Below are 21,052 nucleotides of genomic sequence, written 5' to 3'. Positions count from 1 at the left end.
ATATTTGGTACATGCACAGTAGTGTATAAATGCGAGTTCCTGTGGATACAGAGGCCATCCCACCATCACATTCCCATTTACTGCCTTAAGGCAGGCAGTAGGTAGTACTAAGCTGGAAATTCAGCCTTTCAGCTAGGCTGGCTTGCCAGTGAGCTCCCAGGATCTGCCCGTCTCTTCCCCTGATGCTGGGGTTAGCACACATACAGATATTCCCAGCTTTTTACATTGACTTGAACTCAGGCTGCCATGAAAAGAAGTTGTCAAACTAGGATAGCCTTTTTTTTTTTTTTTTTTTTTTTTTTTAGGATAGCCTTTTGAGCCCTAATAATAGTCCTTGGGGCAGGGAATAACTAGAAGCTGTTTTAAAGGGACCATCAAGCTGAGAGACCTGTAATTATCAAAGAATATACTTTATTAATCAAATCAAACATTAAACTTACTGGTTCTTGTGCTAAATATTGTATTCTTTTATGTATTTTGTTTAAGGATTTTTTTTTAATTTTATTACTATGAGTAGCTTAAAAACCATATTATTCACTTACTAAATTTCTCCAAAGTTTGGTTCATCATCTTTTAGCCTGTTACATCAAGATACTAAATTTAGTGTTCTTAATTTTGTTTAGGGCACTTCTACTTCTTTGCCTGTCTTAAGTGGTAATTATCAAAAGTTTCTGTTGGTGATGTGTTTATGATTAAAGGGTAGTCTTCATGAGCAGAAGATGAGAGAAGCTAATCACCTCGCTGCTGTGGAGATCTTTGAGAAAGTCAATGCCTCCCTGCTACCACAGAACGTCTTAGACCTCCATGGGCTGCATGTGGATGAAGCTATAGAACACTTGACAGCAGTTCTACAGCAGAAAACGGAAGGTGGGGCGTGCTGATGGCATTGGTAGTGACAGACTTGCCTACAGTGAATCTGCTTCTTTTGTAGACATTTGTATTAGTCATTCCTCAGAGAATTGTCACTGGTGTGACCACTAAGATTTCCTTCTTGGAATTATTTCTATTCCTTTATTATGTCTATTAAAGGAGGGGTCAGTGTAATGTGGGACTCTGTACTTATAATTGGGACCTGCCTTGAATATTGTCTTGAATAGATGTTTGCTCAGGTACAAAAGCAAGTAAGGACTTTCATAGGATTGCCCCAGAGGCAGGCTTTCTAGACACCTGCAGAGCGGCAGTGCCCCTTTCTTTCTGCTGGCATTTAGTCACACAGGTAACAGGGAAGGCCACACCTGACATTCCCTAAATTGTGTATTTTTCCAAGACCTTTACTAGATCTTTTTCAAGACCTAACTCGGTGCTTTACAGTGTCTGATTGTGTAGCTTCTTCTCTTCGGTGGTGGCACTCCATAGAAAGTGAAGTCTGTCTTGCTTATCTCCCACAGATAATATATAGATAGTGGGAGTGGTATATAAATTCATCTGCTTATTCTGAAACTTTGCAACTGTGTTGAAGAGGCTATAGAATAATAAAGTGTCATAGGCCAGTTAACCTGTACCAAGGGCAGCAGACACTGATGTTTCTCATGTTTAAAATGCTTCCTTTCATACTTCTCTCCAGTCTCCTCCTTTTTCCTGTTGGTTTTATTCTGTTTTTCCAAGACAAGCTTTCTCCATATAGCTCTGTTGTTCTGGAATTCTCTGTAGATCAGGCTGTTTGGGAACTTTGAGATCTGCCTGCCTCTGCCTCTCAAGGGCTAGGATTAAAGGCATGTGCCACCATACCTGTCATACACACACACACACACACACACACACACACACACACACACACCCCTACCTACATATTTTTTTTTTTAATTCTGTATTTAGCTGAAGTTGTTTTCTGTGTTCCTAGCCCACTACTTAAATTTTTTTTAGATTTATTTTATGTATATGAGTATTTGCTTGCATGAATATTTGCATTACTTATATGTCTGGTCAGAAGAGGACATTGGGTCATCTTGAATTGGAGATATGGGTAGTTGTACGCCTCTGTGTGTGTGTGCTGGGAGCTGAACCTGGGACATGTAGAAGAGTAGCAAGTGCTTTTATGGTGAACCGTCTTTCCAGTTCAGTTCCCCAATACTTCTAAGAGCAAGAATTTTGGTGTGGGAAAAGGTGTTGTGACATTGGGGAGATAGAAACAAATGTCTGCTCAGCCCAGATAGAGAGTCCATGGCAGAAAGGCTAAAGGTGATCCTGAAGTCTGACTCCAGATTATTGCGTTGTTGCCCTTACTTACAGGGGTATGCATGTCATGGTTTGGGTGAGAATGGTTCCCTATAAGCTCCTGTTTGAGTCTCCAGTTGGTGGGACTGCTTGGAAAGGATTAGAGGTGTGGCCTTTATTGGAGGAGGTGTGTCACTGGGGATGGGCTTTGGGGTTTCAAAAGCCCAGCCCATTCCAAGTTAGCCTCGCCTCATACTATTGAGTAATGATGAAAACTCTCGGCTACCGCTCAGCACCGTGTGTCTGTTGCTGTGCTCCTCGTCATGATGGCCGTGGGCTGTAAACTCCCAATAAACTTTCCTGCAGCAGTAGAAAAGTGACTAGGACAACAGGTGAGAGGTTACTTTTAGGAGCATAGCAGACTGTAGTGTAGTGTAGTGACCAGTTACACAGTGCAGTGCTACTGATGGTTGCCATACTGTACTTCAGACCGCAGACCTTACTCCTACAGTAGAAAATGCTTGTCTTTGATCACAGTGTTGATCTTCTGTCCTAGCCACTCTACTTTCTATGAGTTTCAACTTTGAGATTCCATATGTTAGTAACATCATACAATCTTTTCTTTCAGTCTGGCTAATTTCACTTAGTATAATGCCTTCTAGGCTCAACCATGTTTCTGCTCCCTCCCTTTCTCCCTCCCTCCCTCCCTCCCTCCCTCCCTTCCTTCCTTCCTTCCTTCCCTCCTTCCTTCGTGTGTATGTGTGAATGTATGTGTGTATGTATGCATGTATGTATGTATGTGTGTGTACGTGTGTATATATGTGTGTGTGAATGTGTGTGTGTATGTGTGTGTATGCATGTGTGTGTGTGTGTGTGTGTGTGTGTGTGTGTGTATACAATGATCTATTTAATGGAGTTGTCCATGAAGATGAAGTTCTCATACATGAATGGATTTGTAGGAATGCTACTTAAAAGAAGGCCAATACAAAAGGTGACATTTATGTGAAATGTCCTTAGAGAGTAGATTAGTGATTGCTTGGGCTAGAACTGTTAACTACTGAATGGTTTCTTTTTTGAAAGGAGGGAGTATTGGAAGCAAGTGTCGATTGTGTGGTTGAAGCGGTTAATATGCTTAAAACCCCAACACTGTTCAGTTATAAGGGAGTTGTTTGTTTGGAGACAATATATCACTAAAGTTGCCCAGGCTGGTGTAGCACAGGTTGGCTTTGAACCTAACTCTTTCTGTATGTAACACAGGTTGACCTTGAACTTATGATTCTGCCTTAGCCTCCAAAATGGCTATGATTAAGGCTTTCAGCATATGGCTCAGCAGTCACTTGCCCAGGGTAGTATTTGGCCAAGACCTCAGGTGCAAAAAGCCGTCTTGTGCGCGTTTGTCCACCACTTACCACCAGATGGCGGAATTGTTGAGTAGAAGTGTTTGGGGTAGTGGGTAGAAATCTATGGGGTATCCTGCATTATGTTTTAGTCAGGATATAAAAGAGTTTTCAAAATTGAGGATAAATAGAGACATCTGGGTGGGTAAAGATAAACACAAACTCAAGAGTTTGGATGTGATTAATTACAGGGATTCACAGGGGACAGAGGAGCAAGCAACATCACCACAAAACGCAATCAGAAAATAAAGATACAATTGGAGGAGAAATAGCTCTATTTCTAAAAAGTAAACAAAGAAAAGTAAGGGGAAAGAAAACCTTTGATTTATAGCTCCCTAAAAAATACATCAGATTGGGCACAGTGGCACACACCTTTAGTCCCAACACTTAGAAGTCAGAGGCAGGTGGTTCTCTGTGAATCTGAGGAGAATCTGGTCTACAGTGCGAACTCCAAGTCAGCCAGAGCTGTATAGTGAAATGTTTTATATATGTGTGTGTGTGCGTGTGTGCGCGCGCGCTATTTATGAATAAGAACATAATTTTTTTACATTAAGTACTTTATTATTAATAGGACTTCTTTGTTTTTATTGTTGTTGTTACTATATTAGAGCTATTGTTGATCTCAGAATTTGTATATCTACCTTCTTGGAAGCTGCCATGTGGGTGCTGGGAATTGAACCTGGGTCCTCAGGAAGATCAGCCAGTGCTCTTAACCCCATGCCATCCCTCAGGCTACATCTACTTTCATTTTTTTTTTTTTTTTTGGAGCTGGGGACCGAACCCAGGGCCTTGTGCTTGCTAGGCAAGCGCTCTACCACTGAGCTATGAAGAGGCAGCTGTATATTTTCAAGAGATGAGTGTCATTCAGTATTTTAAAAAATTTTCTCCTGGGAAGAATTTGACAGTGAATTATCTTTGATAGGCCATGTTAAAAGTGGATTTGCTAATAGCTAGCTGTTTCTGTAAGTGATTTATAAAGTGGGGGCTGTTATTATCTCCTTTCTTAGGTGAAGAAGCTAATACCAAGAAGCCAATGAATTTGCCCGTGGACACACACAGTTGATTTGTGGTAGCATTGTGATTCATACTAAAGCTGATTGGCTTTACAGTGTTTCATTAGTAGGATTGATTCTAATTCACAAAAGTAGGTCATGTAAAGCAATGTCTGAGTCCAGTCGTGTAGCAATTTTTAGATATAATTAATATTGCTGTTATTCAGAAAGACTTGTAGAGATTGGAAATCTCTCTTCTCACTTAAGCCTTATTGATACAGAGTCTCACTATGTCCCTCAGACTGACTTTCAACTCACTTGTAACCCTGGCTGCCTTACTTGACATCCTCTTCCTTGGCCTCTTGCTACCGAGTGTGTGTTTCAGGCCTTGTTCCACTCAAGTCTTTACATGGATAAACTGCTTCAAGGCTCTAATGGACAAGGGAAACATAATTCTCCCTTGAGTTTTAAATCTCTAGAACATCATTAAAATAATTTCATATGCTTTTGAATAGTTAGATTTTCTGTCAAGAATGTAAAAAAAATGATTTTAATTGTTCTAATTCCCATTTTAACAGAATTTAAGCAGAGTGGCGGTAAGCCCTATCTTTCAGTGATTACTGGGAGAGGAAACCACAGCCAGGGAGGAGTTGCTCGAATCAAACCAGCTGTCATTAAATACCTCACAAGCCACAGCTTCAGGTGAGTGTGGACTTCTGCTACTAGTATGTTCAAAACCATTCAAGTAACCACCTCAGTTCAGCTCTCTGATTTCAGTCACACATTAGTTCAAGCACAGCTTCCTAGGTTTGCTAGTTGATATTGTCTGGTAACGAGAAGCCAGAGGAAAAGATGGCTTTGTCAGTGACAATCTGCTAAGACTTTCTATTGCAAATTTAAAATTAAATATATATATATATATAATATATATATGTATATATGTGTGTGTGTGTATATATATGTGTGTATATATATACACACATCTTTTCGAATCCTCTGTTACTGCACTACCTAGCAGAGGTAGAGGACATACGAGGGTTTGAGCCTTTCTGGTTTTGAAGGACAAAGTGCATTTGTGGGACTTTGACTGATTTGGATATGTTTAAACTGTAGCCGAAGTTCTAACTGAATTTGTATATTCTCTAAGTTAAATGCACAATTGACTTTTATTGACAGGTAGGAAGTGTCCTTTTCCAATTTGGTCATTAGCCAGCAGTAGAAACAGAAGGAGAACCTCCCCCGGGGGGGAGCTTTGCTGCTCAGTAGATTCTCTGAGCATACTAGTCATTAAAGCTCTCTCTTCTCCTTGGAATCTTCCAATTGCAGTTAGTGTAAGACTTTTTATGCCGTGCGATATTATTTGTACCTTTAGAAATCAGTAGTATTAATTTTGTACATAGAGGTTAGAAACCTTTCGGGGCTAGTTTTGCAATTGGCTTGGTTGGATTAGAACTTTGTCGAGCTGCGGTAATACCACCACTTATCTTTCATACAGCAGACTCTTCTTCATGAAGGTCAAATTCAGGCTTAAGACGTTCTGAAAAATCACGTTATGTTGATTAGTGGTCTAGGACTAACCTGCAGCTTTAGGGCTGTATTTGCTTGGATAGTAAACCAGGGGATTGCAAACAGAGATCCTGGATGTCCTGGATGTTAATAAAGGAGGCAATGCTGGTAACACATATTAAGTAGAGACAGTTCAAACTGATTACAAGATAGGTTTTTTTTAAGTAGTTTAAAATTTTATATTTAAATAACTCCTCTTTCATTTCCACAGGTTCTCTGAAATTAAACCAGGGTGCTTGAAAGTCATGCTGAAGTGAAACTTAAAGCCCTGGACTTAGAAGTGTGAGGTTTGTGGGCTGACGTTGGTTTTACTTGTAGTAATTCAGTCAGTTCTATTTTCAAATGTATTTATTAGGAATGTAAAACAAGAAAAATGCTTTTCAGAATTCAAGGAAAATTTTTTTTTTACTTGATCAAATGCCAATCTGTTACTTTTCAAAACATTGAAAGGAATTTTTATTGATTACAAAGTGTCTAAAAAATGTATCACCTGCAGTTTAAAGTTTTAAGTGCTATATCATTGTTAGGAAAACAAACCAACCAACAAACACTGCCTTTGTGCTACGGTTCATGTTTAGAAAAGTCCTAAAGGGGACTGAGTGTGAGGGCGGCACGCCTCAGCCTCTCCAGAGTTGCGTTAAATAGTGAAGGAGAAAGGTGAGCAGCAAAACACAAGGTGGTTTTGTTTTTTGTTTTTTTTCTGGTTTCAAAGCTTAACACAAAATCACTTGATTTTGCTGTTCATACAGACAGGGGGATATGTGATTGTATTTTCCTCTGTATCTCTCGTCCTTTCCCTTCTGTACTGGTGTGTGTGTTTTTCCGGGATGAACGTTGGGTGTGAAAGTAACTTGTAGTCTCATAGGTACAATAGGTAGCTTTCAGAGGAGAAGCGGTGCTTGGTGTCTCCTGTGTGTCCTGGACTCCCTGCAGTGGCATGGAGGCTAAATGGCTGTTTCAGACTCCAGACATCATTTCTAAGCTACAGGGAGTCAGTCCTACTGACTTAAGTGCAAAACCATTTTTGGTACAACTGTAAAAGAAACCCTTGTAATTAGAAAGACTTTTTTTACCTTTATTTTGAAAAGAAGCCAACTTTCTGGAAGAAAAGTCTCATCGACTTTTTTGAGCTAGTTCCCTGTTTGTGTGTAAATTCTGGTTTCCTTTCTACAGACTTAGTGTGGCAAAGTGTAATTTTTCTAGAACAACACAGTAGTTAAGTAAATCTAACTTTGGACATACAGAGTATTTTCAACATATGCGCTGTTCACAAGCAATTGTGTTGCATTTAGACCTTCATAAGGAATGAGGCAGTGCCCTCCTCCGAAAGATCTGACAGCGTGAGCTCCCAAAGAGCATTTTAATGGGAATCAAAAGTAGAATCATGTTTTAGTCTTGTGAATCATGCTTTTAAAAAAGAGCCTTACCATTCAATTTTATTTCCATAAAAACAAAAATCTATGTTTGTTACCTATAGTTAGTGATTACTGATACTCAAGTATTTATATTTTTAGACTTGTAATAATTTGTTTTAAAAATTGCAGTAGTGTAGCATACCATTTTTGGTAATGCTTGGAAGTGTTTTTTATATATATATATTACAAATAAAGCAGTTCCCTTTTATAACTTAGTACAAAAACCATAATCAGTAGTTAATAAAGTAAGCATATTCCTGTGTTCAAGTTAAGATGATAGAAAAATGAGACAATTTAACACCTGGAATTATTGGAGTGTGTGCAGCTGCATACTCATTTTCTGTGTTTTATATTTTCTCATGTTTTAATATTTGAATATTTGAATATTTCAGACAATTTATATTATTACTGTGATTCTAATTAAGAGAGCAGTGAGAAGTACTAGTGTGCGTATAGCTGGAGGCGGTGGCTAGAAGCCTCCAGAAAGCAGCTCTTTTCACTGCTGCGCCCGGCCTGATTTTCAGAAGTCCGCTAGCGGTTCTTTATGATGGAGTAAACCTAATGCAGACCTCAAGATTGCTATGAAGACCCGTTGGCCTAAACTCACAATCCTTCTGCCTCGCCTTCCTAAACATTGAGACTATAGATATGTTTTGCCATGCTTGGCTTCATAGTCTTTAATCATTATCTATAAATAACAAAGTTTGAACATTATATATATTTATAGTCCCAAATTCCCTTCCCTGCCCTCCTATCTGGTATCTTTGAAGCAGTTACAATTATAAAAGATCATTTTCTAAACTTTCATTTGCTGACCTCTAAATCTTGTGTCCCAGCCAGAGGTAGAGGACTCTGGGGATCAAAGATTTTTCTTTTGCTCCCTTCTGAATTTTGTATGTCCCAGGTAAAGATGGTTTAGAGATGATCCAGGTGAGAAGAGCTCTTTGTAAACCTAGTATTTTAAAACATTTTAAAAGTATAGCATTTTTCCCCAAAACTTGGAAGATCTTAGTAGCAGTTATATACATTTAAAATCTGTTACTGGTGTCCACCCAGTGAGATACAGAATTGATAGGAATCACATGACAGTCAGTGTGAGGGCCAGGCCCTCACAACCATTTTCAGTCTCTTTCCTTATCCTGTGAGACAATTGGCTTATGTTTTCTGACATCTATTAGCTGTTGATACATTGGTGTTATTTTTGAGTTGAAGTTTTCTTCTGTTTATGAGTATTTCCATACTACTTGTATACTGTGACATTTACATATCATCCATATCATATAGTGGGAACTGTGACTGAAATGACAGGTATTATAACAGATTTTGAGAACAAACAGCTTCCAGTTCTTTGGGGGATGTTTCCTGTCCTTTGTTTTGGTCTTCTTTATAAATTCAAGTGTTCTGTTCGCTTTAGAAGGATGTGTGTAAGGGCAAGGTTAGTTAGTTTCAGCTGGCAATTGGAAACTTTTGAAACTCAAATTGCTCTGACAATGTTTTAACTGCTCTCAATTAAGAAAATGTAAGAAATGGACAAACTAACGTGTGCTGTTTTTTCTGAGTGCTTTTCTATTGTGCAATGAGGTGACACTGATAATGTTCTGTGCCGTGCTTAAGTGTTGCTTATTTTTAATACTTGTAAAGAAAACAGACATAAATGTCTGCGTGGCCAAAACCAAGTGCCATTTAAAAGGAAAAGTAAGTTGATGTAGAATGTATGTTAATGGTGCTTATTTTTAAAGTGTGATTTAAGTTTACAGTATTACTTGATGCCTCTTTACAGAAGTGACTAGAGAAACGAGGCTAGAACACACCTGTGTCCTGAAGCCTTCGTAACCTCAGTTAGATGATGCCGGAGTTCATTCACTGTCCTCACATTTGAGCGCTTGACTTCCGTGGTCAGGTGATGAACCTGCTTTGTTGAGTTACCCCTCTCCGCCTCATTAAAGTGCCCCATTGCAGCTAGCAGCTGAAGAATAGACTGTAAGCTTTTCAGATGGTGTATCAGAAACAAAATGTTTTTATGTGTACTATAAAAATGTGATTTTTGCTGTCAACCTGTACTTTTTTTATTGAAAATGTTTATAACTTTGCTTTTAAAATTTCTTATGAAACCATTTACAAATTACATACTTAATTTAATAAAATGCTTTCATCACAGTCCAGGGCGAAGGAATCCTTTGTTTCATGTGGGTATTAAAGATGTGTCTTTGAGTCTCTGGGAACCACTTCTGTACAACTGTGCCAGCTTGTGTTGCTTTTGCAAGTGGGTTCACTTTTGGACCAGAGAAGTGGTCAAAATTAGGAGTTGTTATTTGTTCCCATTAGGAACATAACTAATACTCTAACATCAGCTTCACTCAACTCAAAAAAAAAAAAAAGAATTTATCAATTATTCAAAGATGTCAAAGGGTTGGGGATTTAGCTCAGTGGTAGAGCGCTTGCCTAGCAAATGCAAGGCCCTGGGTTCGGTCCCCAGCTCCGAAAAATAGAAAAAAGGAAAAAAAAAAGATGTCAAAATATTTATTCAACAAATATTTCCTGAGCACTTGTTACTGAAGATACAGTGTAATGTAGTTTCTACCCACAGGTGTCTTTAGTCTCACCAATTACTGTGTCTAATGATTCCTTTGCATACATTTTCATATATGTTTACCTGTGGTTATGTAAGATCTCTTTACATAACGGTGCTACTCCAGTTCAGTGGATAGAGACAGACAGGACTACAGACGCTAACTGGCTTGCCCAACACTGACCTAGACTATCTGATGCCCAGTGTGTAACAGCTACATACATCCTTAAGAGGGTGTGAGCTGGGTGTGGTGCTGCAGAGACAGGAGGATCTCTGTGAGTTTGAGGCTGCATGTGAGACCTTTATGGTCAGACCCTGTCTCAAATAAGAATAATTTAATTTGGTCCCAGCTCTGAAAAAAACATTTAAAAAGAAAAAAGAAAAGAGGGGAGGGGTAGCTGGTTAACATGTCTGGAAAACTTCTCATTTATGGAGTCGCCTTTGTCCTGTATCCAGAGAAAGCCAGTATTTTGGGGAGATGGAGGGCGACCAAATATTTTGGATAAGACATAATGACTTATTTCCCTCTTGATATTAAATGCCAGAGATAAAGGTCTAGGACTGGTGTGAGCTCTCTAATCCATGAACCGTTTTGTAGGATTTAAGATCCTTTCAGTTTTCTGCCATCTCGTTGGAAGGACAGGAGGGTGGCAGTGGGTGGGTGCCAGCACTTTGAAAGGTGCTTTTTGGAATCTCTGTAGTACATTTCATTTTGTAGTTTATTACCCAGAGTACAGTTATGTTTTTACATGGCACCTCCAAGCATGTCTGGGAAGTTACCTGTTTCAGATTGCCTATATGTAGCTAAGTTTTGAGCATTCTTGTGAAAGAAAGAGAATATGAGGGAATGAATTCAGTCTCTGCCTTGTCATTTTTACCATGATATATATACAAATAAGTAGAAATTAGTTCTTGATACATTCCTTTAGTAGGTAATTAATAACTTCCAAATACTAACGAGTAATAAGGAAGACCCACAATGTCATGTATTTTGATCTTAAATATTCAAGTAATCTTAGTAATGGCTGAGGAAATGGATTTTGGGTTCATCTTTTGACTGCAAACAGGATCACTTTTGAATTGACCACCTTAGTGGTAGCAACTGGGTGTAGCCTGTAGGTTATTCCTGGTGATGATGCTTAGTTAATCCACTTGCATATTACTTTATCCTCCTCTTTTAATTACTTCATGTTCAAAAGCTCACTATTGGGTGCATGTTATTTGCAACAAGTAAAACGGAGCTTGGCTTCCGTCTGCGTCTGAGGACCCGGAGCCTGCTTATAAAGAAGGAACTGGGGAGAGGAGGCCACCATTTTGCAGATGGCAGTGAGCTTCACCACAGCTCTCCTGCTTCAAATGTATAATTGAATGTCTTTCTGTAAGAAAAAGATTGAAGCATTTGGAAGTCTTTGCTTGCCTTTGCTGGGTTCTGGAGCTGTCTTTGTGGTCACAACTTCTTTCATTAGTTTTAATAGCTGAAGAAATATTAGCTCTTCAATATGGCTGAAGTTTCACAATAGAAGCATATTCATTATGTAAAGGTGGAGAAATGGTAGTGGGTGTAACCCGTCAGTAGCCTGTCTCTCTTCGGATGCAGGAAGCTGCAGGCTGTGGCAGTGAGATGAAGTGGGTTGTTAGGCCACTTATTTAAAGGGTATGGTACCGAAGATACTTTCTTTCCCATGTCATCAGATGGATACTCTTTGAAACAAGCTGTGAAACATGTCTAAGGAACCCATGTTTGTTTGAACCTTGTCTTCAGGCCTGTAGCCTGCATTCTCATTGTATCAATGGTATGACCAGTGAAGTTGTACTAGGATTGACGTTCTACAGTGGAGACAGTTTTCAAAAGCTGAGAAGTTTAGGGTGTCCTTTATAGAAAATGAAAGTATCACTGTGGCAACCAGCCCTACTCACAGCAGGCGGGCAGCCTGTGGTCTTCATTAGGAAAGGAGCAACATGGCCAGCAGAGCTCAGTCAGTCTCCTTGGGGGATGCTAGCTGATCTAGTCATGCTCCTGGTAGCGTTACATCAACAGCCTTTTCTGTTTAATATGAGATAAGAGCATGTTCTGTACATACCTGGACTGACGCACTGGGGGGATTTGGAAAACTACAAATTCTGAACGAAAGTATTAATGCTCTAAAAACATGGCACAATTGGCAATCAGGGAGAGGGCTCTTCCAAAACCAGGCAGAAACCTCTTGCCAAAGGTACCTCAGAAAACAACTCAAAGCCCAGAGAACTTGGTACTAATAAGACACAACCCATAAATAAGCACACTTCATCCTCGAAGGCATGAGAATAAATCAGATAACGTAGTTTCCCACCCCAGGCTGCTGCAGGGAACATTGCCACTGTTTAATCTTCGGTTTCCACAGAGTAACAGCTGAAAGTCACACACCCCATGGTAATCAAAAAGCAGCACCCACCCCAGCCCACCCCGCCTGTCTTAAGCAGAGGAACTGTGCTTAAATAGTCCCAGACTAGTCATGCCATTGCTAGCTGCCCGCAGAGGCTACTGCAGAGCTCAGAAAACACCTGCATCTGGAAGAACGAAGCTTTCTACCCGGAAATTTATAGGAATTACGGAAGTACTCACTCTGTCGAGCAAACCACTGGGCTCACTCACCAAAATACAGAGAGCCAGAATCGAACAAGATGGTTTCTTCAAAACCAGTTGCAGAGAACACTGATGAAGGGAGGACTTAGACATCAAGACTTGAAATGTGTCCTCCAGTTGCACTCTGCGAACTTTTATGTGGGTACTGGCTCAGCAAGACAAAGTGTATCACAGTAAAAGTGATCAACTGTGTGAGCACCGAGTGGGTAGTAGTCATGCCGGACTCTTCAGAGTGTACTGCTTTTGGAAGTGCATGCTGGTGGGGATTTATGTGAAAATAGGTGTGTATGTGGGGTGTGTGTGTGCTGGGGAGGAACTAATGCTACAGCCCAGGGTCGGCATGGATTCAAGGGTGGTGGGGGGAAGGAACTAATGCTACAGTCCAGGGTCGGCATGGATTCAACCACAAAATGGGTTTGATCCCCAGCCAGAGGTGAGGGAGTGGAGAAGGGAGTGGGGTTCTTATGAATCAAGATTGAACACAGACTGGTGTGTACACTGACTCTAGCACTCGAGAGGAAGAGCCAGGTGGGTTGTGAATTTGTAGTTCTCTGGACTGTAAGGGGAGAGCTTGCCTCAAAAAAACCAAAATCAGTTTGGATGTAAGTTAGTAACTACTGAAGATGGGATGAATATTGATTATACCATAATGTCTACCTTAAAACTACAGACTTTTTTTGGTTGTGGTGGGATTTTTGGTTTGTTCTGTCTTATGAGACATGGTCTCATGAAGTAGCATAGTTCCTCTCATTCCTGCCTTCCACATGTGCCACTGTGTCCAACTGAAACTTTTCTAGTCAGTGGGTTATTTAAAGAAGTGATGGTAGGTAGGTTCGTCTCTGGACCTGCCTAATAGTTATCACCTCTGCCAGATTTAAAGGTGAGGCACCAGGAAGGGAGCCACCAAGGCTCCACCACCACAGCTGTTTCTAGCCTACCCTGAGTGCATATCAGAGAAGCTTTGCAGAAAACTGAGAAGTCTCTGCTACGTGATTCCTCTACGGAGTGAGCAGTAGCAACAGAGCAGAGCCCCATACCTTACTCTTCCAGACCTCAGCAAGGCCTGTTCTCCGAGAGAACTGCATCTTCAGGCACCATCTGAGAGGCAAGCTTTGCAGCCCTACAACACAGCAAGCACAGATGTGGGGCAGGGGAAGGGGATGTCCATGTTGGCTACATTGGGGACACTAGACAGATGGACAGGGGCAGTTGTAGGTCTCATCCTAGCTACTTGGGGATCTTAGGGCCACTTGTCCACAAGCTTAAGAGAAGTCTCTGCAGCATGACATGATCCTGAAAAAACAGACTTTAGGCATGTAGTCACTACTTTTCTTTCTGCCTGATCAAAGCAAGCTAAGGGAGGAAGGACTTATTTTGGTTCACAGTCTGAAGGTGCAGGCCATCCTGGTGGAAAGATGTGGTGCTGGGGTTGGTCACTGTATCCATATGAAGAAGCAGAAGGAGATGAATGCTAGCGCTCAGAGCCTTCTGATTTAATTACAGGGAGGGGTCACCCACAGTTAAGGGGAATCTTTAGTCCTCAGTTGAGCCTCAGTGCCCTCACAGACATTCCCAGAAGTAGCGTCTCCATGGCAATTGCAATCAAGTTGACAATGAAGATTAATCGTGGCTTGGGCTGTATAGAAGTGTGCCAGGAATTGGGTGAGGTAGTGATGCTGCAATTCCAGCATTCAGGGGACAGGTGGAAGCAGGAGAACAGGGAACTCAAGCTCATCTTTACCTTCATGAGTCCATGGTCTCAAGTGAAAACATTGAAGGAAGGTCCAGCTCCAGGATATAGTTAAAGCTCCTCCCACTGTTTTACCCAGCAGCAAGTGCAATACATTATTATCTGATGTAACTTTATCTTTTTGTACATGAAAACAAAAATGGGTATGTTAGGAAGAACTGTGGTGGACATATTTTTTTTTTTTTTTTCTGAGCTGGGGACCGAACCCAGGGCCTTGCGGTTGCTAGGCAAGCGCTCTACAGCTGAGCCAAATCCCCAACAGGAAGAACTGTAAAACTTACTTCTTTTTAAGTGTAAACGAGTAGGACTCGAGTTTTAAAAATTTTTAATTTTTATTTCTTAGAGCAGTAGTTTTCAAGCTGTATACACAAAGAAATGTCCATAAAATATTAGTTAAAATGCATATTTCTACCCTCAAGATTGGACCCTGAATTTTAAGTGAACTTGCTAGATCCTTAAGATGAACAGTCCCCACTGAAGACTTCCTCCTTGGCTCCTACCTCACTCCTGGTCTCTACCCTTTATGCTTACATATGCTACCTTGCTTAGTCCTCAGAACAGTTGGGTGCAGGGAAACAGGGAGGAGCTGAAGCACCTTGTCCAAGACTGTTCATGAATCAGTAGAATGAGGATTCAGACTGAATCTGCCAGGCTCACAGCCTGTGCCCTGGGCCTGCATGGTGCATTCCCTTCATGCATGGGGCTTGAGTTGTTCACACTTGCAATTAGTTAAGGGGAAACAGGACTCCTCGTGACTGCATGCTGTTAACAAGACTTACCGGCCTTGTGCGTTTCCCTAGTCTTAGGGCTGTTACTCATTTCTTTTTTTTTTTTTTTTTTTTTTTTTTTTTTTTTTTTTTTTTTTTTCCAGGGCTGGGGACTGAACCCAGGGCCTTGCGCTCGCTAGGCAAGCGCTCTACCGCTGAGCTAAATCCCCAACCCCCTGTTACTCATTTCTTAACACTTTCCAGCAACGTCCACTTCCAGCTTCCAAGCTCCCATCCTTGCGTGCATGCACACAGGCATGCAAAAGCCAGAAGACATCACCTTTCTTTGTTGCTGCTACCTCGTTGAGACGGTCTCTGACTCTCAGTGCCTGGGTTATAGGCATTGTTAGAGCAGGATTGATAGTGACATGGAAGTAAAGGGAGATGACCTCTTTAGAAGCAGATTGTCCTTTAATCAGAGCAATGAAAGGGAGCAGGATCCTTGCAGGCTGTATAGGGCAGAAAGGGGACTCTGGGGACGGTTCCCCTGCAAGTGCAGAGGCTGGCACATTTATTTTAGCAGAACCTTCCTGAGTCCCAAAAGCTTGAAGGTGTGGCCAATCAAGTCAAGTTTCTCAGCCCAGCAGGGGATTTTAGGTCACTAACTTCATGCATGCACACCCATGCTGGTCTTACATGGGTGCTGGGGATTCACTCTTAGGCCTTCATGCTTGTACAACAAACGCTCTTACCTGAGCCATCTCCAACTCCTCCCACATTCGGTTTTATTAATGACAACGATGTCCCTATACACGGTGTAAACCGTGTATAGTCACCACTACAACCAAGCTAATAGCATGTCCATCACTCCTCAGGTTATCTCCTGACCTGAGACAGAAGCCTGGGATTTGAAAACAAAGGCATGATACAGGGTAATGGAGTCTTGAAGACAAACAACTTCAGAAAGTCAGAGTCTGAAGGAAAGTGAGAGGAGGTGGGAAGGGAGCGAATTTCAGAGTTTGAAGTATTAGCGATGAGGATCCTTGTTCCCCAGCTTGATTTGTGGCATATCAGAGATGGTTGTCATCAGAGTAGAGAAGGTCAGAGAACTAATACCAGATTTGTGGGTCATCCACTCTACACATTGTCCAGAAAGGTTACAGCCAGTGTGGTAGAGTGCAAGATTGAAAGCCAGCCTGCTGGAAGACGGGTGAACTAGAAAAAATGTTTCTTTTATTTGGACAGTCCCTATCTTTCACCCTGGCTGGATATGACTCAGTCCAGTGACGCTTGGAGGGAGGTTTTGTTAGGGTCATTCTTTACTCTGCTGTTTTGTATTCACTGGAGGGAGGAGATGGATAGGTGACAGGAGAAGCTCAGGAAGGGATCACGAGGAACGGATGTGGTCTGGGCCTTTCTGAATCACTTTGCGGTGGGAATTCAGTTTGACGTTCCTTCTTGTCTGTTTTTCCGTCTTTTAGAAAGCTGATGGGATGGCTCAGTGCATAAAGATACTTGCTGCCCCGTAATGCAAACCTAGTGTCTTAGTTAGGGTTTCCATTTCTGTGAAGAGACACCATGACCAAGGCAACTCTTACAAAGGACAGCATTTAATTGGGGCTGGCTTACAGATTCAGAGGTTCAATCCATTATCAGAGACAGGGAGCATGGCAGCGTCCAGGCAGACATGGGGCAGGAGTCGCTTAGCGTTCTACATCTTGATCTGAAGGCAGCCACGAGGGGACTCTCTTCCATGCTGGGTAGAGCTTGAGTCTAGGACCTCAAAGCCCACCCTTACAGTGACACATTTCCTCCAACGAGGCCACACCTCCTAATAGTGCCATGTCTCATGGGCCAACCATATTCAAACCACCACACCTGGTGACTTGAGCTTGATTTCTGGAACCCACTTAAAGATGGGAGGAAAGAACCAACTCCACAAAGTTGTCCTCTGACCTCCACACATAATCCATGTCCACCCACCCACATCATACACACACACACACACACACACACACACACACACACACACACACACACACGATTTAAAAGATGATACATTATTTCACAATGCTGCCATTTTACTACAGATAGGAAAACTGAGGATTCATGGCCACTCCCCTTAGCCTCTTTGCTAAGACTTCAAAGTAAATGAGTGCACAGTTAGCTTTGGAGGCTCAAGGACAATTTTGTTCTGTATTTCCTTTGACGTATTAGTGTGGGAGGCAGAGGACGACTTTTGGGTGAGTTTCTCTCCTGCCTTGTTGAGTCAGGCAGGGGATGTTGTTTCTGCTACTGTGGTGTGTACTCCCACTAGTTAGCACGCTGTCTTTGAGCTGCTGTGTAATTCTCCCATCTCCGTTTCCCATCTCAGGAAAGGGTGCTGGGATTACAGATGTGAGCCACCACAAATGGTTCTGTGGGTTCCAGGCATTGAACTTAGGCCATCAGATTTAGGCAGCAAGCATTTTTACCGACTCAGCCTTGATCTGTACCCCTCCCTTCTTCGGGAAAATTAATTTCTCCTCAAAAAATAATTCCCAGCAGTTAGCACTTAGGAATCTGTCTTTTAAAGTACCTTATTAATCTTGTACTATACTCCTGGAATTCTTAGCTAGAATTTCTGAATATAGCTTTTCCCTTGGCTTTTATATGTCTTGGTTCCTGTCCTTGGAGTCTGAAGTCACAAGCCTTTGATTTTATTTGAGCCAACTCAGATCTCTTTTCGGAAGTGTTTTTAAGGGGAATAGAACCGAGGTTGGGAAGATGGCTTGGTGTGTAAAGCCTTTGGCACAGAGTCAAGTAAAGACCAAGTTCAGATCTCCAGAGCGCATATAAGTGCTGGGCAGCCTCCTGCAGCTCGAGAACTTGGGGAGGGCGGCAGGGACAGAGAATCTCTAGGCAAACTGGCTACCTCTGGGTTCACCAGGAGACCTCATTTCAGTAAATAAAGTGGGGGGCAATCAAAAGGCACCCCACATCAGCTTTGGACTCCTGTGTGTGTAAGTGCACACACATACTAGCACACTCATGCATATGCAAAAAAGTAAGCAAGATACACAAAGCTATTCATTCTATGACCCCATTTTTAAAGCAGGAAATATGGGAGGCTGGGTCTGGAGAGATGGCTCAGGGGTTAAGAACATTTGCTGTTTTTCCAGAGGATAGAGTTCAATTCCCAGCACTCACATCAGGCCGGCAGCTCACAGCTGTTATTAACTCCAGGCAAAGGAAATCCAGTGCCTCTAGCTTCTACAAGCACCTACAATAATATGTACACACCCACATGCATATATACAAATCTACACATATTTAAAAATAAAATGTTAGGAACAGAAAATGTGTAGCTATGTCTCTCTCTCACCTCTCTCTCTCTCTCTCTCTCTGCCCCTCTTTGTGTGTGTGTGTGTGTGTGTGTGTGTGTGTGTGTGTGTACAGTACAAACACATAAAATGAGATGAATAAATTCTGGGGTGTCTTAGGGTTTCAATTGCTGTGACAAAACACCAGGACCAAAAAGCAAGTTGGGGAGAAAGGTTTTATTTGGCTTACACTTCTACATTGCTGTTCACCACCAAAGAAAGTCAGGACAGGATCCTGGAGGTGGGAGTGGATGCAGAGGCAGTGGAGGGATGCTGCTTACTGCCTTATTCCCCCTGGCTTGGGCAGCCCGCTTTCCTATAGGACCCAGTGCCGAGGTCCTGCCTTGGTGATGAGAGTCTTGAGAAAGGCTGGAATGGGAATGGTGCTGATTGGACAAGGACTCGAGTCAGTAGTGCAAGCTGCTGGTTCAGGTCCTCACTCTGCTCCCTGACGATTCTCAGTGTTCTTTGTTCTTCAGCTTAATTCTTAATTCCATGATTTCTCTGGAGAGAGCCTGAACCCAGTCTTTTATTTACTAAAGCTCCATCAGCAGGGCTTTGATCATTGTTAATAATTATCAAGAATTCTTAGAGTTACGTAAACTCTGAGTCCTGGATCAATGGTCCCAGACCCCATTTCCTTTGAGCAGAACCAAGCACAAAGCAAAAGCACATTTCCTTATAGGTCCCCACAGCCTGTTCTGTATGGGCACAGCTCCTCCAGTCTTCTGGTACAGCAGACAGCAGTCTTTAGTAACCCCTTCCATGGAAGAATCGAAACGTGACAAAACTACTAAAACTAATGTGATTCCTTATAGAGTTTTGGGTTCATGTAAGTAAAACAGTAAAGCAGTTCTCTCTCTACTATCTTCCCAGGCACTGTTACCGCCAATGCTTCAGTCAGCTAGGAAAACAGAATTAATTTTTTATTGGATTTTTTTTATTTACATCTCAAATGTTATCCCCTTTCCCAGTTTTCCATCCATAAACCCCCTATTCCAACCCCCTCCCCCATCCACCCACCCACCCCTTCCCGGTTCCCCGCCCTGATGTTCCACTACACTGGGGGCGGGGGGGGGGTCCAGCCTTGGCAGGACCAAGGGCTTCTCCTCCCATTGGTGCCCAACGAGGCCATCCTCTGCTACATATGCAGCTGGAGCCCTGGGTCTGTCCATGTGTTCTCTTTGGATGGTGGTTTAGTCCCTGGCAGCTCTGGTTGGTTGGTATTGTTGTTCTTAGGGGTTGCAAGCCCCTTCAGCTCCTTCAATCCTTTCTCTAATTCCTCCATTGGGGACCCCGTACTCACTTTAATGGTTGGCTGTGAGCATCCGCCTCTGATTTGTCATGCTCTGGTAGAGCCTCTCAGGAGACAGCGAGCATTAACTTTTTATATGCTTCTACATCACTTTTAATTCTCTAATCTTTATTTCCTTATCCTAGCAATTCTATAGCCTCATGTTTCCAATACTAATTATTCCTAAATCATACATAAATTCTTATTTTTCTGTCCATGCCCTTTCTTCCTGAAACTACTCTAACTCTCTACCCTTAATATCTCTAAATTCATCCTGGCTAATCAATGCAGCAGTCATGGGACCAGAGGGTACATGTGCTTCCTCATGATCTCAAGTTCAAGGCCACGTAGGCTTTTATAGCCCTTGTGATTAAATTGCCTAGATCCTTTCCCATGACCCTGAAGGCCATTTGGAGGGCCTGTTCCTCTTCCTCCACAGCCTCATGACCATCTCCATTCCTCATTGCTGAAAACTGCATCTATTTCAGTTACTATGGTGTGATTAGCTCTGAGTACTGGGGGAAGTAGATTCCCCAGAAAGAAAGATTGAAAGTAGATTAGTAAGGACAGCAGATCAACTTCGGGGCAAGAGCAACCATCAGCACACATGGAGGGCATGGGATGAACTGTCCGGCATGCTCTAGGGGCAGGAACTATGTCACACCTCCCTTTACACAGCTATGCCCGGCAACCCAGGACCAACGGAGAGATGGTACCACCACAGTGGGCTGGGCCCTCCCCACACTGATCACTAACTGAGAAAATGCCTTACAGCTGGATCTCATGGGCCATTTCTTCAAAGGAGGCTCCTTCCTTCCTGATGGCTCTGGCTTGTGTCAAGGTGACAAAACCAGCTGGTATAGTGATCCTAACGACTCAGTTCTAGAAGTGTCATGTTAAGAAGGAGGAAAGGACTGGAGAGGTGGCTCAGTGGTTAGAGCACTGACTGCTCTTCCCGAGGTCCTGAGTTCAAATCTCAGCAACCACATGGTGGCTCACAACCATCTGTAAAGAGGATCCAATGCCCTCTTCTGGTGTGTCTGAAGACAGCTACAGTGTACTCATATAGATAAAATAAATCTTTAACAAAAAGAAGGAGGAGGAGGAAAAGGAGGAAGAAGAAGAAGAGGAGGAAGAAGAAGAGGAGGAGGAGGAGGAGGAGGAGGAGGCGGCGGCAGTAAAAGAGTTGCTGCAGAGACGGCTGATTGGCAAGAAGTCATACC

The 21,052-nt window shown here is 42.2% G+C and overlaps 1 protein-coding gene across 2 annotated transcripts in view; it reads left to right on the top strand.

Moving 5' to 3' along the window:
* The window catches only part of N4bp2 (NEDD4 binding protein 2), a 71,709-nt gene extending 62,028 nt beyond the window's left edge, over positions 1-9,681 (top strand). Inside the window, exons 14-17 of one of the 2 annotated variants that reach the window (XM_087583077.1) lie at positions 699-867; positions 5,122-5,245; positions 6,321-6,396; positions 9,305-9,681. In XM_087583077.1, the coding sequence (XP_087439203.1) occupies positions 699-867; positions 5,122-5,245; positions 6,321-6,366 (339 nt within the window). In that variant the 3' untranslated portion in view covers positions 6,367-6,396; positions 9,305-9,681. 2 annotated transcript variants of the gene reach the window in all.
* The last annotated feature ends 11,371 nt before the right edge of the window (positions 9,682-21,052 follow it).

Source organism: Rattus norvegicus, chromosome 14 (assembly GCF_021556685.1).
Source record: "Rattus norvegicus strain SHRSP/BbbUtx chromosome 14, alternate assembly SHRSP_T2T, whole genome shotgun sequence".
NCBI lineage: Eukaryota > Metazoa > Chordata > Mammalia > Rodentia > Muridae > Rattus > Rattus norvegicus.
This window is presented reverse-complemented; position numbering and strand designations above follow the sequence as displayed.